General features: G+C 41.9%; 1 protein-coding gene across 5 annotated transcripts in view; it reads right to left on the reverse strand.

The window, feature by feature from the left end:
• Positions 1 to 18708, reverse strand: part of TLR6 (toll like receptor 6) — a 48265-nt gene that overhangs the window by 11840 nt on the left and 17717 nt on the right. For 3 of the 5 annotated variants that reach the window (XM_070791295.1, XM_070791294.1, XM_019962586.2), the window contains one exon: positions 11820 to 15301. In XM_070791295.1, the coding sequence (XP_070647396.1) occupies positions 12843 to 15233 (2391 nt within the window). In that variant the 5' untranslated portion in view covers positions 15234 to 15301 and the 3' untranslated portion in view covers positions 11820 to 12842. Of the gene's footprint in view, positions 1 to 427; positions 562 to 1008; positions 1092 to 3676; positions 3809 to 7612; positions 15302 to 18708 lie in introns of those variants that run through there. The other 2 variants (XR_011567155.1, XM_019962585.2) reach the window with 2 other exon arrangements.

The following is an 18708-nucleotide window of genomic DNA, read 5'->3' on the forward strand; positions in this document are numbered from 1 at the left end:
AGATGGGAGCAGTTTCCTTCTCTCTCTTATTCAGAAAACTTTTCTTCATTCATTTGTTAAGGGAAGCACTTACTGAAACCACTTGCCTTAGCCAGGCACCATAGTAACCACCTACAGGAGCTATCTTAAACAGGAAGTCCTTGGTAAGGAATGTAGAACTAACAAGCTACCACCAACCGGAAGATTTCAGGAAAGGTCAAAAGGAAAGAGAAGACACCAGTCCATGTATCCTACTAACCTCCCAGAATCCTTCTCACTGGAATCCATGTTGGCCAAGTGATGCTCACACCACTAGGAAGGACCCTGAGTCAGAATGATTGGCAAGAGACAACCGGAAACTAATTCCATCACTAATCCTGTAAAACTAATCCCATTAAACCTGAGATTTTGAGTCATGTGGCAGAGCAGTCCTCCTGGGTTCCCTTACCTTGATGCTCTCCACCCAGGTGCTCCTTCCCAATAAAGTCTCTTGCTTTGTCAGCACGGGTGTCTCCTTGGACAATTCATTTCTGAGTGTTAGACAAGAGCTCACTCTTGGGCCCTAGACAGGGGTCCTCCTTTCTGCAACACATTCATTCATCAAATATGTATGTATTCCCTATGATACAGTAGGTATTGTCCTGGGTTATGTCATTATACAAGCCCACCATTATTCAGACACTATTTTATTATCAGCATTCCCATAGCATATGAGACCAGGGGGTCATGTTGATATGAACCCTAGACAGTGAACCCTCTCACCACCAGAGACCCCCTCAGTGGGGGGGGGGGGCTACATGGCTATGCAGATATTTTAAGGAACTTATTCAAAACCTCCTAGAACCACATTATATAAGCAGGCCATTAGTATCAGCAAAAAGTTAAATTCCTCTTCACATGTCCCCTCAGATCTCTCAAGGAGAGCTGAGGGACCCAAATAATTCATGTCCCAGAAACAATCGTGGGTTGTAAAAGTTCCCCAAGTAAGACATGCAAATTTATCTAGTTGGGGGAATTTCTTGGACTTACCCTTTCACAGAGATGCCCAGTGATGCCTTGGTGATCCTGACCTCTTCAAACATCAAAGAGGGCCATGTATGCCCCCTTCATCACTGCTCATGAGGGGAGGGGACAGAGACATTATAATGTATGCGAAAAGTACAGGTGGTATTTCTATGTCATTGACTGTATTTGGCTGAAAGACCCAGAAATGTCCCAAGTCTCTCTCTTCAGCTCCCTGAAAGAGCTACCCACACCAAGGAGACATTTTTCAATGAGAATAAAAATAATACTCAGTTACTGCCTGGGCCAGTGCCTAATATCTCAAAACAGAACTATCCTGTAGAAGTTAAGTTAAAGCAAGAGCAGCTTGGGCTTAAGGCTCAAATGGGATTCTTTACTTATTCCTAAACCTGAATCCAAATCCAGGGATCTTTTAACCATCCAGCCAAACACCAGAGTTCAAGGAAGCAGTGGTCAGCACCCTCGGGTGTGATGCACAGAGTGGCCAGAGAGACAAGCGGCAGAGACGGACTCCGTGCTCAGACACGAGTGCTTAGCACACAGCGAACCCACCACAACCACAAGCAAGGAGAGAGTGGTAAGGACAGCTTGTTTCCTAAACAACAGCAACAACCACAAAAAACTACATTATAAAACTGAGATAGGCTGGGACCAGGGACCTTTTGCTGCCGTGCTATAGTGCTTGCATCTCGGCAAACATCTTCTCAAGCAACAAAAGACAAAGAAACTACAAGGGACTAAAAATAACTGCATGCATGTGCAGTTGAGACAAATCCTGGACAAAAGACACTAAAAGACCAAAAAAGCCCATCTGCTACCTCCAAAGAGCTTAGAGCAAAGACAGGGGGTCTGGAGCAAAAGCAGACTGTGTATGCCCTTGCACACAACACCAAAGGGGTCGGTAAACCACCTCAGCCACCCCTCCAGCCCCACCCCTGGACATACCTCTAACCTCACCCCCATAGAAGGAACCAGCTCACCTCCCTCTCAAGCCAGTGAACAAAGGAGCCTGTTACTTGTTCTCACTCCCTCTGCTGCAGCAGGGGCCCCAATGAAGCCTTGCCTGAATTTCTTGTCTGGCCTCTAGTCAGTATCCAATGATTGGGGAAGGCTGAGAACCCTGGTCGGTATCAAACTCCCTGTCTTCAAGCATTGAATGAAAGCATGGCTTCAGTTTTCTGCCTAGCTGAATTGGTTGACTCAAATATCTTCTATTTGCTCAACTTCCATTTTGCCCTTTCACTTGCAGTCACTATTTGAAGCCCTCAGTTTATTAAATCATTTATATTTCTATAATTAAGAAGTCAAAGTGTTGCATATATGTGTTTAGTCACTTCAGTCATGTCTGACTCCTTGCGATCCCATGGACTGTAGCCCACCAGTTTCCTCTGTCCATGGAAATCCTCCAGGCAAGAATACTGGAGTGGGTTGCCATGCCCTTCTCCAGGGGATCTTTCCAACCCAGGGATCAAACCCAGGTCTCCTGTGTTGCAGACAGATTCTTTATCACCCGAGACACCAGGTTTAGGCACTTAAAGGAGATATAAATTATATATATCAAACTTGCTATATCAGTGAAAATCAATACTTTTGTCAAGGTCCTAATGAACAGCACAGAATCTCATCTATAGTAGCAGCTCAAAATTACTTTACTGCCAGACAAAATTATTATTTGCAAAGTTAACTAGTAATAAATTGCTGTAATTTGATAGTATAAAAATATCTCCAGATGTGTTTATGTCTATTTTCATGATTGTTATAGGTTTAGCCTCACCTTTTATGATTCAGTATATCAATAAATGGGAATTGCATTTGCCAGAAGACTCTGGAGGCAGGGAGTCAAGACTTTGACTTGTCTTAATAGCTAATACTCATACAATCAATCTGGCCCATTAAGTTCAGTCCCACAAATATTTATTTAGAGTTTTCTTTGCACGAGGGCAACTAGCTATAAATTTTAACCACAGGCTGAAAGGATCAAAACCAGTTCAAGAGCTTTTCTGCTTTGTTGTCTATGTGGTTTTGTGAACTTTTGCTTTCTGTTGTAAAGAAAAACTCACAACTCTTTGGATCCAATTGGGTGTAGCCTGGGAAACATTTTCAAAACCTGTAATTCCACTTCAATAGCTGCACCCTAGGACAGTTTCCGTAGTCTGAGAAAACAGGAAAAAAATATAAATTGGGGGAATTGCCCAGAGAAAAAACTCAAATGCACCTGCCCATAAAAACAGGAGTCACTGGGCTGCACTGCCTCCAGGAGTGGTTTACCTACCAATCATTGTCCTCAGCATTTTCATTACAAAGAGATAAATGGAGGGAATAGGATAAAAAGAGCAGTGCCATCTGAATCAACCGCTAGCAGCTCTATCAGAAACCCGTGAGATGTTTGTGATCCAAATATTCATCTACTAACTCAAATCTCTTGAAAGCAAATCGTGCCTGAGATGAGGTTCGTTTAAAAAAAAAAATCCACACAAACACAAAAACCCTTTCTCTGACTCAGAACAAGCAACTGATAAATAAATGCTAGCTCAAGTCACAGTAAGTACATATCAGAAATAACGCACTTAGAAAAACACCCAGGACTTAATCATAGACATGTCTGAGATTTGGGGTCTAATAACTAGTTACACCATTTATTTTATTTTACATAATTTAAAAAGATGTTGCTTACCAAGTTGGCTTGTTCCTCTGTCCTGTTGGCAGTCTGTAGAAAAATCCAATACTTCCTCAAACATTTTATTTCGCTGGTTTGGTGTTTGTGGGTGGACTGGGGAAGCTCTTCTACGCCACCTACTGAATCCCACTGAAATTACATGACACAGTCAGTGTAAACGTATTTTCTCGTATTCATGTGTAGAAATGGTCTGTGAATCCACAGACCAGCAATTAGATAGAATCACCTCTCTGTGGCCCCCCTTCCCTGCAATCAGTTCACTAGTGTCTACACTAACAAAGTGAAGGAGGCGGTATTAATGATCCACAGATGATTTATTCAGTTCAGTTCAGTCGCTCAATCATGTCCGACTCTTTGCGACCCCAAGGACTGCAGGACGCCAGGCCTCCCTGTTCATCACCAACTCCTGGAGTTTACTCAAACTCACGTCCATCGAGTCGGTGATGCCTTATTTGCTGAATTCAAAATGCTTATCATCACCATGCTGACGGACGTGGGGGTAGAGGTGTTTCGGGTGTTTTACTTCTAACCCTTCAATCAGGCCACTATTAAAAGTGACTGAAGGTGGAAAGAAGCAGTGGTCAAGGTCAAAGCTTTGTTAAAATTCATAAGGGGAAAAAATCTCTCATGGGCTTTTACAGAATGGATGCTAATCATGTCTTTTCTGACAGATTGGGTTGCAGAGAAAATCTGGTGCTCAAATTTTCAAGCTCTCTTCAAAAACTGATTTTTAAAATCTCTATGTGGAAAATAGGCTAGCTAACAATCTCTTTTCTCCAATAAAGCTTTATGTGGTTCCTTCTTGTTGGCATGCTCAAGGAATCCAACCTGATAGCTCCACTCTGGTCTTTTAAAACAACAACAGTAACAAAATAACAAGTGGGCAAATAGAGCTGGGACATGCTAGCTTTCTTCCTCTGAACTTGTGCTCAGCTTGGTGCTACCAGATGTCCTCAACATCTTGAGGTTGCAAGCTGGTTGCAATTCTTGCTGGAATCAGCTTTTCTACCACAGGGAACAAGGCCAGCTTCCCTAAACTGAGAACCTTGAGGTGCTTTTTAACTTGTCCTATTCTCTCTCTCTCTCGGTTTCCTCCTGTCCCCTCACAATTTGTTCAAGAAGGGAGGTGTACCTATAAATATATTTCTGTGACTGAAGGAATGAACCTCCTTCTCCCTCCACTCTTACCATTACTTCTCCCAGACCTATAACTGGAGATAGGCTTGCTCTTTGATTAACAATTCAGCTTCTGGCTCCCCAAGATCCAATCAGTCCATTCTGAAGGAGATCAGCCCTAGGATTTCTTTGGAAGGAATGATGCTGAAGCTGAAACTCCAGTACTTTGGCCACCTCTTGTGAAGAGTTGACTCATTGGAAAAGACTCTGATGCTGGGAGGGATTGGGGGCAGGAGGAGAAGGGGATAACAGAGGATGAGATGGCTGGATGGCATCACTGACTCGATGGACGTGAGTCTGGGTGAACTCCAGGAGTTGGTGATGGACAGGGAGGCCTGGTGTGCTGCGATTCATGGCATCGCAAAGAGTCGGACATGACTGAGCGACTGAACTGAACTGAACTGAAAGACATTTGACATTGTGAACTAGATGTAGAAAGTGATACCCAGGAGAGAGTTCAGCAGGGCACTTTAGCACTCAAAAAGTCCTGTGTTTCCCTTCAAGCTCATCCCCACTCTGAGTTGCTCACTCGCCTCTTTTTATTCTCCCTATTATCCAGTAGGTTTGTACTCATGCTAGTGCTCAGTCGTGTTTGACTCTGCAGCACGTGGACTGTAGCCAGCCAGGCTCCTTTGTCCATGGGATTTCCCAGGCAAGAATATTGGAGTGGGCTGCCATTCCCTTCTTCAGGGGATCTTCCCCATCCAGAGATTGAACCCAAGTCTCTTGCGTCTCCTGTACTGGTAGGTGGATTCTTTACCACTGCACCAGTTAGCAGTGGACAAGCACACTTGTAAGCATGTACACCCAGGCATTGAAATATCCACCTCTTCTAAGGAATAACTTTAATTCTCAAAGAATATACCTCTTTTAAATTTTAAAAATATTTTATTTAACCCCAAATATCAAAAATATCATTTAAAATGCCACAATATAAAAATTATTAATATATATATTTTTCATTTCAAGTTTTCAAAATCCAGTGTGTATGGGACTTCCCTGGTGGTCCAGTGGGTAAGACTCAATGCTCTTAATGCAGAGGGCCTGGGTTCGATCCCTGGTCAGAGAACTAGATCCCACACGCCTCAACTAAGACTTGATACAGCCAAACTAGTTAATCAACTAATTTTAAAAAATTCAGTGTGTATTCTAAATTTACAGCACATCTCATCTGGACTACCTATATTTCAGGTGTTCCATGGTCACATGTGGCTAGTGGCTTCCATACTGGATGGCTTGAGTCTAGGTGGATTTATCATAACCGTGCAAATAAGTACAAGCCTACGTCGAGTCAACAGCAACTCAAAGAGCTAACTCAACATAGAGGTTTTGTATCTGAGACTCTAAGCACCTCTTTGCTTCTCTCAACAGCAGTTTTTGCCCACTCTTAATTCCATACCCAGGTGTTTCTTTTTGGATCCATGGCAATGTAAACATCGCCAATTAGATGTGACCTGTACTGTTGTTGTTTTTTTAACAAAAACTTTATTAAGATATAATTCATATAGCATAAAAATTTCACGCATTTGAAGTGAACAATTCAATGACCTAAGGTAAAGCCATAGAACTGTGTGACCATTACCACAACCAAACTTTTTCAACACCCTGCAAAGAGCCACACCCCTTAGCTGTCACTTTCCAATGCCCCATTTGCCTCAGACCTAGACAACCACTATGGATTGTACTAATGATCTCTATAGATTTGCCTGAGTATTTCATATAAATGGAATCATGTAAAATGTGGTTATTTGTGCTTTTTTCCACGTAGCTTAATGTTTTCAAGATTTGTCCATGTTGCAGCATGTATCAAGTTTCATTTTTTTGTTGCTAAATAACTTTTCATTGTATGGGTATACCACATTTTATTTATCCATTCATCAGCGAATGGGTATTTGTGTTGTTTACACTTATGGCTGTTACGAATATATAAAAATTCATGTACAAGTTTTGGGGAGACATTCTTTCTTGGGTATATATTTAGATATTTAAGCGTGAAATTCTACCTCGTATATAAATATGATTAGCCTTTTGAGGAGTTCCAGGCTAGCTGCATCATTTATCTTTCCACCAACAGCGTATAAGAGCTCCAATTTCTCCACATTCTTGCTAACACTTGAGCACTTCTGACTTTTACTATAGTCTTCTTATGAATGAATTGGTATCTCATTATGGTTTTAATTTGCATTTCCTTGATAACTAATGATGTTGAACATCTTTTCATGTGTAAATTAGCTGTTTGTATATCTTCTTTGCAACCTTGCTGAACTTGTTTATTAGTTCTACTAGTTTTCCAGCGGATTCCTAAGTAGTATTTTCTATAAATAAGATGATGTCACTTGCAGAATGTCATCTTCTTCCTTTCCAAGATGGATACTTTTTATAACACCTTCTTGTCTAATGGGATTCCCTGATGGCTCAGATGGTAAAGAATCCACCTGCAATGTGGGAGACCTGGGTTTGATCCCTGGGTTAGGAAGATTCCCCTGGAGAAGGGCATGGCTACCCACTCCAGTATTGTTGCTTGGTGAATTCCATGGACTGAGGAGCCTGGTGGGCTACAGTCCATAGGGTCACAAAGAATCGGACACGACTGAGTGACTTTCACTTTGACTTTTGTCTAACTGCCTTGGCTAGCACTCCCAGTACAATGTGGAACAGAAGTGATAAGAGGTTTGATGCCGAGGTTCTGAACCTATTGAGAGCAGGTTCCGAATAGTAGGGAAGAGTTTCGAGAACCATTAAGTATGAGGTTAATGATGAGTTTTCCATCTATGCTTTTATTTTTTTAAACATCAAAACCATTTTGTATTAGGGTACAGCCCACAAACAGTGTGGTAATAGTTTCTGGTGACCAGTGAAGGGACTCAGCCATACACATACATGTATCCATTCTCCCCCAAACCCGCCTTGCATTCAGGCTGGCACATAACATTGAGCAGAGTTCCATGTGCTATACAATAGGTTTTTGTTGGTTATCCATTTTAAATATAGCAGTGTGTACATGACCTTCCCAAATTCCTTAAATATTCCTTCCCCCCGCCCTCCACCACAGCCCCGCCCCTCAACCCAGCCCTGGCAACCATGAGTTAATTTTCTAAGTCTGTGAGTCTCTTTCTGTTTTGCAAGTTTATTTGTATCATTCCTTATCAGATTGTGGAATTTCCCATCCATTTCTAGTTTGTGAGTACTTTTTTCAGGAAGAGGTAGAAAGTATGGTTTCTTTTTCTGTATTATTTTTTTAAATTTATTTTTATTTTTGGCTGCTCTTGGTCTTCATTGCTGCAAGCGGGCTTTCTTGAGTTGCAGCCAGCAGAGGCTACTCTTTGCGTGGTATGCTTTGCAGTGCTTTCTCTTGTGGAGCACGGGATCTAGAACACAGGCTCAGTAGTTGTGATGGGCGAGTTAGTTGCTCCGTGGCACGTGGAATCTTCCCACACCAGGGATCAAACGCATGTCTCTTGCATTGGCAGGTGGATTCCCACCAGGGAAATCTGCAGAGTATGGTCCCTCACTCAGCAAGGAAGAAAACTAGTTTGAGGGATGCCTCTCCCAGCAGAGTCAATACAGTTGACCCTGAACAAAACAGGTTTTAGAGCGCCTAATCTGGTTATAACTTTACAGTTGGCCCTTTGTAACTGCAGTTCCTCATCCTTGGATTCAATCAATTGCAAATAGTGTGGTGCTATAGTACTTTTTTTTTTTTTGAAAAAAATCTGTAAGTGGACCAGTGCAGTTCAAACTTATCTTGTTCAAGGGTCAGCTGTACTCACAGCTGTGTTCCATTCCTTCCATCCCTCCCTCCATATTTTCTCAACAGAAAGCAAAATTCCTCTTTCCCATCTGACCCTAGAGTTCAAATTGTGCCCCATGAAGCTGGCTGGGAATGAAAAATGGCATCAATTAGACATCTGGCATTGAATTAATTCCCCCTTAACTGGTTAAAATTTTCCAGCAATTTTTTTTTAAGTTGCCACCTGAGTAAATCTTAGACCAAGGCCAATCTGTCTCCAGCTACCGACCTAAGTGTTTGGCTTCATGAAACGTTGATAAGCACCTTTGTACGCCGTCTTGGTCCAACTGTTTTATTGTCATCTTAGGATAAATTCCTGGAAAGAGTGAGTAAATGCATTGGGTGGCTTTTTATGTTTACTGACAGTTTCTGTCACTGTTGTGAATTACTTGTTCGCATCACTATATGTCTATATCAGGTTTATGTTTCTCTACTTAATTACACGTTCTCGTTTATGTTACTGACACTCACCCTCTGTCAAACTTTTTGTAAACATCTTCCCTCATTTTTTATCTTTTTATCTCATGATCTTTCAAACCAACAAATATGTACCTTTTTATATAAACAAGTAAGTTGACTTTCTCTTTGCTATTATTCTCAGTTAGTTGTGTGCTGGTGAATCAGGTTGACTTCCCAGGTGGCTCAGTGGTAAAGAATCCATCTGCCAAGCAGGAGACATGAATTCAATCCCTGGGTTAGGCAGATTCCCTGGAAAAGGAAACAGCAACCCACTCCGGTATTCTTGCCTGGGAAATCCCATGGACAGAGGAGCCTGGTAGGCTACAGCCCACAAGGCTGCACGAGTCGGGTGTGATTTGGTAACTAAGCAACAACAACCTAGGGTAAACCAGGCTACAAAAAACAAAAAGCCTCATTATTTCTTAGCACTTGCCAATATCTATGGTTCAAGTATTTCCACTATACCTGATTTCTAACTACCAACTGACCTGCTTGCAAAATTCCTTAATATTTAACCACTGGTTCTCACAAGTCTTTATAATCAGCTCCATCAGACTACTGCTACATTTTGCTTTTAGGTTAAAAGAGTTCTTCATAACAAGGTCAGATAAATATATGTGTATGTGTTCTTCTCAAGGGCTTCCAAGGTGGCTCAGTGGTAAAGAATCTGCCTGTCAATGCAGGAGACATGGATTTGATCCTTGGATCAGGAAGATCCCCTGAAGGAGAAAATGGCAACCCACTCCAGCATTCTTGCCTGGGAAATCCCATGGACAGAGAAGCCTGGCACGCTGAAGTCCATGGGGTCTCGAGAGTCGGACATGACTGAGCAACTAAGCATGCACGCACATTCTTCTTAAAGGTCATTTTTTTAGTTACTTTAATGTTACATTATCCAAGAAACGTGTTTACTGAAGAAAACTCAGGAAATACAAATAAATAAAGATAAAAATTCAAATCAATAATAATCTTACCATACAGATATATAATACATCACTATCATTTTTGTAGCAAACATGCAGACTTTTTAATATTTATATAAACATGCTTTAAGCTCTTGATGCTGGTAACTAAATTGCTAGGCAGTAAATTTGTGCAGTTTACACACATACACACACACATTCCTCAGATGGCATTGGACCAAGTATTCTGTTTTATAATCTCTTAATGTGGGAGACCTGGGTTAGATCCCTGTGTTGGGACGATCCCCTGGAGAAGGGAAAAGCTACCTACTCCAGTATTCTGGCCTGGGGAATTCCAGTACTCTGGCCTGGGTCACAAAGAGTCAGACACAACTGAGTGACTTTCACTTTCCTTTTTCTTAATTAAACCAGCTGGTTCTACAAAGTATGGTGTAGGGTATAGACTAGAACTTTTCCTATGACTTGGGTCCAAAACAAGGGACTAGGAAGTGTAATTTACCCCCTGTTCTAAGGAGAGCTGCCAACAACTGGGGCATGCACTTCCTGAAGCAGTTGAATCAGATAGTGCAAACCCCACCTCCTCGCCATCCTCACATTTTCCCCAGGCACACATGCATACAGGGGAGGCAGTGAGAGGGTCAGCAGCACTGAGCTATCTGTTTGTGATGTGAAGCTGCACCCTATGATATGGGGAAAGGAGATGAGCTTAAATGGAATTGGAGATTGAAAATGCTAAGCTACATTGCATTGTTAATACCTCAAAAGGACTGAAGAGGTCAGAAATCTGCTCACAAAAACTGCTTCATACTTAGACTTGACTGTTGAGATGCCTTGTAAACTAACTATAACTAGAAATCCCCAGAAAGTCCCTGTGGCTTTAGAAATCCCTTGAAGTCCCTTTCACTACCTATAATTTATTCTCATTCTCTTCTAATCAAACCAATCTCCAGAAATCTAGAAGAAATGGACTTCCGCTTTTCCCAGTGTGTGGGTTTTTCTTTTTTCTTTACTATGTTCTCATCCATCTGCAATGTGGGAGACCTGGGTTAAATCCCAGGGTTGGGAAGATCCGCTGGAAGACAGCATGGCAACAGACTCCAGTATTCCTGCCTAGAGAATCCCCATGGACAGAGGAGCCTGGCAGGTTGCAGTTCATGGGGTTGCAGAGTCAGACATGACTGAGTGTCAAAGCATTCTCCTTCATTTATATTGCAGTCATCCTAGTCATGTCTCTTAACCATGCTGTCACACCCCTCCATCCCATTCTCTCTGCCAATCTCTCCCTTTCCTGGACTTCAGAACTGTGAGAAATACATTACTGTTGTCTCAGCCACCCAGACTGTGGTGTGTGGCAGGGCAGTCCTAGCAGACCCATACACCGTTCCTCTCAATGATGGTCACGAGTCAGGCAGCACCCCTCCCCTCCTTCATCCCGTTCCTCATCCCCAGCCTCACGGCAGGTCTTGACAGGGGGCTCAACTTTTATTATAACTGCAAGGGGAGGTCGTTAGAACTTTTTAAGCAGCGGGGTGGCTTAAAATAATTTCTATTTTAAGAACAATTCCTCTGATTGCTGTTTGGAGAATGTATGAGGCAAGAGTAAAAAGCAGGGAACCCAGTTAGGTTACTGTAGTCATACAGGTGAGAGATATTGGTGGCTTAGTCAAGACAGACGTCAGGAAGTCAAGAAGAAATCCAAAGCCATCTCCCTACAGGTCTAGAACATCTACTTAACGACTCTTTAATCACCCTTTTGAATCCAAGCCTCTGAAGATGGGGAACATAGTTACTGGCCTCTTTCTGCCATTTTTTTAGCAGAACCTGGCTCTGTCTAATATCTATTTAAAATGTGGTGATATTTACCACCTCTGTGCAGTTTTGAGGCATTCACCAAAATTCTAACACAACCAGAGACTCCTATGCAATAATCAGTTATAAATAATTTTGGCTCTGAATTTTCTTGGCAAGCAGGAATCATGTCTTTGGCCTCAACAGCCTATAACATATATATATTTATATATAGTTGTTGTTTATTCACTCAGTCACGTCCGACTCTGCGATCCCATGGACTGTAGCCCACCAGGCTCCTCTATCCATGGGGTTTTCCAGGTAAGAAGACTGGAGCGGGTTGCCATTTCCTTCTCCAGGGGATCTTCCCAACCCAGGGATTGAACTTGCATATCCTGTTTGGCAGGCGGAATGTTAACCACTGAGGCACCTGGGAAGCCCCATATATATGTGTGTGTAAAATGCCATAAGTTGCCACTGATTAATTCCGTATTTGTATAGCAAGATCAAAAATTTTGTAAAGTATTACTCAGATGTGAAGAAAAAAGGGTCTTTAATTTCTGTATCTGGTCTATTTTCTCCCAAAGTAGAGCAGGATGACAGAGCCGACCCCAAGGCTGATGAAGATCCACAGTACTCTCCAAGCACCACTGCATACAGTTCTGAGGCTGACTTTTTCCTTGTGGCCAGCAAGTTTCATAGCCTCCTGCTCACACAACATCCACTCGGGAAAGGAGAGAGAGAGGAAAGGTCCTTGAATGACTGAGCATTCATTCGACAGAGACTGTTTCAATTTGAAACAGAATGGTTAAACCAGAGAGACTGAGTTACCTGTAATCAGCAAGTCTGAGCACTAGCTCGGTCCCCAGCCTGGTTTCCAGTTCAGCTGAAACATGGTTTTCAGTAAGTCTTCCCTGCATTCATGGAAATAATGGAGGCAGCATCCAGAAATAACTTGAAACCAGTGTCCATCAGAATCCAAGTGAATGATGGTTTCTTAAATTGGATTTCAGATGTTTTATTTTTTTTAACCTTTCACTTCATCATTTTCAGTGACTAGTCTTAATTTAATATTAAAAGCAGCTCTAATATTAGCCCAAAAGAGTCCATGCTTGCTCTTCTCCTTGGGCCATTCCAAATAAGTTCTCTGTGCCATGAGAGCTCTTAGCTTGTGATATCTATCAGGAATGGTGTTCTGTGGAATGGGTTCCAGCAAGATCAGGATTAAGTTATTAGATCCTTCATGGAAGAGATTGTGGTGGGCAAAGTAGAGTTCATAATGGCACCACTCGCTCTGGACAAAGTTGGGAGACAAAACGAAGATGGATTTGTAACTTTTCTCAATGCAGTTGATGATATTTTCCACGATGCTCTTGCCGGCAACAAAGTTCCTCTCGTGGAGACAAATTCTTACATCTTCTTTTTCTAGGTTAGGTATTAATTCATTCTTCACCCAGGCAGAGTCATGTTCACTGTATGAAATAAAAGCATGGAACTGGAGAGTTCTTTGGAGTTCTTCCAAGGGTACATTCCTGGCCCTGCGCCGGGTCTGGGTCCACTGACACACCATCCTGAGGTACCAGGGCAGATCCAGGTAGATACAGAGGACAGTCACAGCAACAGCCAGCACCAGCCCAGGGACCACAATGGTGACGATCAGCAGAGCTGTGTTGCAGGATAGCTCAGATACCTGGAAGTCCTTTAGAGGGGTTCCCTTGTAGCTTTCCGGATAGTCACACTTATAAGACTCAGGCCAGCCCTCTACCACGTCACTGGATACTTGGCCTATACTTTGGATAAACTCTCTTAGCTCACAGGAACATTGGAATGGATTGTTCCCCGCTTTGAGGGACCTAATCTTCTGGCAGCTCTGGAAGAAATCAGCTGATGGATTGGAAATTGAGTTATAGTCAATGATCAGTATGGAAAGGCTGCTAAAGATACCACATCCAGGAAGGTGGGCTAAAGAATTGGAAGCAAGGTTGAGTTCTTGCAAAGTTTCTAGACCAGTGACATCTTTAGGGATGCTCCTTATTCTGTTATTATGAAGATCAAGAACCTTGATCCGAGGAGGTAAACATCTGAAAACAGAGTCAGTGAGTGCATTTGAAGATAAATTTAACACCACTATACTCCCAACCCAGGAGCAATTTCCATTACTTCTGTCATATTCCAAAGAATTCCAGCTAACATCCAGTGTTTCCAAAGAAAGCATATCCTTAGTCATGAGACTTGCTTTGAAAAGGTCTTTTAATTCATTCTTTTGTAAGATAAGTGTCTCCAATCTAGCTAAAGTGTCACAATTTTGAAAGACACTATCTGTGAAACTATTCTGGGTAAAGTTCAAAAACTTAAATGTGCTTGGTTCCTGAGGACAAAGCATGTGTATAAAGCGTGTGTCTGATATGGTTAACATCAGAATGTTCATCTCAGAAAACACTGTGTATAATGCTGTCTGTGAAAAAATAAAAACTTTGTTTGTAATATGTTCTATTTTCAGTGCCTTCAATGTCGTTTTATAATAAGTAAAAACTTCTTCATCAATGCTTTCAACTATTGTTAAATTGTAAATATTGAGATATTCTATAGGTTTGGGCCAAAGGAACTGAAAAACTTTAACCAAACATTTCCAAGTTGTTTCCATGTGGTTGAGGGTAAAATTTAGTAAGGTTGGTCCTCCAGTGAGTCCTGATAAAAATTTAAGTAAAACTTGACAATTGTAATCATTCAATTTAATATTAGTCAGTTGTAAGCACCCTAAACTATTTGCTGATATGTTCACTTGGACAGAGAAAAAGCTATTTGGGTGAAAAACAAGGTGAAGTTTCTTTGTATTCAGAATTTGAAGACTTTCTTTCTTATTTTCTTTCATATAGTCTTCCAAATCCAGAAGGATACAACTTAGGTGCAAGTGAGCAATGGGTAGTAAATCTAATTGTTGTAACTTTGTAGCACTTAATCCTAAGAAATTCAGTTGGGTCAAGTTGCCAAATTCCTTACAGATGGGCAGGGCATCGAAGTCATTGAATGAGAGGTCTAAATGCTTGAGAGTCGTGGTGATTGGATGGCAGGATATCTTCTGCAACTGATTATGAGATAAATCCAAATATTCCAAATCATGGTTGAACTTGAAAATACTAATATCAAGGCCCTGGATTCCATTATGGGAAAGTCTCAGAACTCTCAGCCCTGAGAGAAAGCTGATATCAGACAGGTGAAGCTCAGATATGTTGTTCTGAGACAAGTCTAAGACTTTGGTTTTTGGTGGCAGGTCTTTGGGAACATGAATACGGCTTGTTTTTGACATGTCTACCACAAATTCACTTTCATCAGAGAACTGGATTATGGTTCCAAATACTAAGGCCACAATGTAAACAAAATGACAGCTTCTGATGGGAGATTCTTTGTCTTTGATCATGGCATTGAAGTGACTATCTCCCGGAGGGTTGCTGCTATTCTTCAGAACATCCTGATGTGCATCCAATTCTAGAAATATAATATATGTTAAGATACATAAACATTGGCTGATTACTCTCAATCCTCAGCTTACTAAACATGAAATCTCAACGAGTTCTTCACTTACTATCAGGATCATTTCTGATCCCATAATTTAATGTGCCATTTTTTTCCAGTTATGCAAGTTGCTGGTGCCAGGAAAGGCAATGAAGACCTTGTTATCAAAGAACTGTGGTTGTATGTTCCACTCAGGAGCCTGTCTTTGTTTACTCCAACTCAGAACTTTCTCAGGGCTGAAGCAGCCTCCTGGACAGTGTTTGGAAACCCTTAAAGGCATGTACACTACCCACAGCCACCTAGAGCCAGGGATAAGGGATGGGGCAGGCAGCACATATACCAAAACCAGAAAGAAAGAAGCTAGGAAAGAAGATACAGGGGAGTAAAAAAGGCTTTGGACAGCTCCATGTACCAAGCAATCGAGAAGGCCACATTCATGCCCAGGTCTGGACGCACACTCAGAGAAGACCTGAAAAAATCCTAAACTTCCACCTCTGGTTGACTTTTAGGCTCTGTGCAAGGGGAAAGAAGTAAAGGCTAAGTCAGAGTCATAAACAGCCTGACAAGCCCTGAAGAAGTGTTTCAACACAGAGCCAATATGCAAAGATTAGGTGTTTTTGTTTTGTTCTGTTTCCCCAGATGTTTAAGAAAACCTCTGCCAAATCACTGCTGCTGCTGCTGCTAAGTCGCTTCAGTCGTGTCCGACTCTGTGCGACCCCAGAGACAGAAGCCCACCAGGCCCACCCCCGTCCCTGGGATTCTCCAGGCAAGAACACTGGAGTGGGTTGCCATTTCCTTCTCCAATGCATGAAAGTGAAAAGTGAAAGGGAAGTCGCTCAGTCGTGTCCAACTCTTCACGACCCCATGGACTGCAGCCCACCAGGCTCCTCCGTCCGTGGGATTTTCCAGGCAAGAGTACTGGAGTGGGGTGCCATTGCCTTCTCCCTGCCAAATCACTAGCTGACCACTAAGCCAATGCAACAGAGAAATCAATGGCCACACACAAGAAGGAAAACAGTCTTTACAAAAATAATTTAGAAACATCACTAAACATGGTTCTTCCCTGGTGATCCAGTGGTTAAGAATCCACCTGCTAATGCAGGGGACAGGAGTTGGATCCTTGGTCTGGGAAGGTCCCACATGCCTCGAGGCAACTAAGCCGGTGTGCCACAACTACTGAGCCCAAGTGCCACTAAGCCAGTGCACCCTAGAGCCTGTGCTCCTCAACAAGAGAAACTTCCACAATAAGATGCCACAACTAGAGAGCCCATGTGCAGCAATAAGATCCAGCAGAGCCAAAAGTAAATAAATAAAAATGTAAAAAAAAATCCAAAAAAGAGGGGGCATATAAATACATACAGCTGATTCACTTTGCTGTACAGCAGAAACCAATACAACACTGTAAAGCAACTATACTCCAGGGAAAAAAATTATTAAACAAACAAATACACCCCGCAGCAAGCAGCAACAACAAACCCTGGGAAAGAGGAAAATCTGACTTACCACATTCTAGTATTTCCAGAGTTACCACATTATAATATTCAAACTGTCTGGTTGAAGAAAACAAGCTCGAGGCATGTGGACAAAAAAGAAAGCACTGTCCATTCACAGGGAAAAAAATTAAAAGAACAAACTTAGAGAACTGACACTACCCAACTTCAAGTCTTACATAAAGCTATAGATATCAAGACAGTGTGGTACTGATAAAAGTCTCTTTAGCAAACAGTAATGGAACCACTAGACATTCTACATGCAAAAAAGAAAAAAAAATGATGCTCTAGCTCAAGATAGATGATAGAGCTAAGTGTAAAATACAAAACTATAAAATTTCTATCAGATAATATAGGGTAAAATCTAGGTGACCATGAATTTGGCAATGACTTTTAGACACAACATCAAAAGCACAATCCATGAAAGAAAAAAATGTTAAATTGGACTTCATTAAAATTAAATTTTTCTGCTTTGCAAAGGACACTACTAAGAACGTGAAAAGACAAGCCATAGACCGGGAGAAAATGTTTGTAAAACACACATCTGATAAAGAACTTGTATCCAAAATAAATGAAGAAAAACTCAACAAAATATAAACAATGCAATTTAAAAATGGGCAAAAGATATTTCACCTAAGAAGATATACATATGGCAAATAAGGACATGAAAAGATACTCAATACCATATATCATCAGGGAACTGAAAATTAAAACAGCAATGAGGAACTGCCGCCGCTGCTGCTGCTAAGTCGCTTCAGTAGTGTCCGACTCTGTGCGACCCCATAGACGGCAGCCCACCAGGCTCCCCCGTCCCTGAGATTCTCCAGGCAAGAACACTGGAGTGGGTTGCCATTTCCTTCTCCAATGCACGAAAGTGAAAAGTGAAAGGAAGTCGCTCAGTCATGTCTGACTCTTAGCGACCCCATGGACTGCAGCCTACCAGGCTCCTCCGCCCATGGGATTTTCCAGGCAAGAGTACTGGAGTGGGTGCCATTGCCTTCTCCAATGAGGAACTACTACATACCTATTAGAATGGCCAAACAATCCGGAAACAGCACTAAATGTTGGTGTGGATATGGAGCAACAGGGACTTTCATTAACTGTTGAAATTTTAAAAGGAACAGATACTTTGGGAGACAGTCTGACAGTTTTTTTACTTAAAGCTAAACAGGGCCTCACCATATGATCCAGCAATCACACTCCTTGGTATTAACCCAAATGAACTGAAAAATCTATGTCCACACAAAATCCTGCAGATGGATGTTGACAGCTTTATTCATAACTGCCCCCAAACTGAAAGCAACAAGATGTCCTTCAACAAGTAAAAACAGTAAACAAGCTGTGGTACATCCATCCAATGGATTGTTATTCAGCAACAAAGAGAAATAACCTGTTGAGCCATGGAGGAACCAAAATTCAGATTGCTAAGTGAAGAAGTCAATCAGAAAAGGCTACCAACTGTATCATTCCAACTCTCTGATGTTCTGGAAAAGGCAAAACTAAAGAGGCATTAAGGATCAGTGGTTGACAAGAGTTAGAGGGAGGGATGAATAGGCAGAGCACATAGGATTTTTAGGGCACTGAAACTATGTCCATGTGATACTATAATGGTGGATATATGATCTTATGCATTTGTCAAAACCCATAGGACAATGCAACACAAAGAATGATTCCTAAAGTATCAGTTCAGTTCAGTCACTCAGTTGTGTCCGACTCTTTGCGACCCCATGAATCGCAGCACGCCAGGCCTCCCTGTCCATCACCAACTCCCGGAGTTTACCCAAACTCACATGCGTCGAGTTGGTGATGCCATCCGGCCATCTCATCCACTGTCGTCCCCTTCTTCTCCTGTCCCCAATCCCCCCCAGCATCAGGTTCTTTTCCAATGAG

This window comes from Bos indicus, chromosome 6, assembly GCF_029378745.1.
Source record: "Bos indicus isolate NIAB-ARS_2022 breed Sahiwal x Tharparkar chromosome 6, NIAB-ARS_B.indTharparkar_mat_pri_1.0, whole genome shotgun sequence".
NCBI lineage: Eukaryota > Metazoa > Chordata > Mammalia > Artiodactyla > Bovidae > Bos > Bos indicus.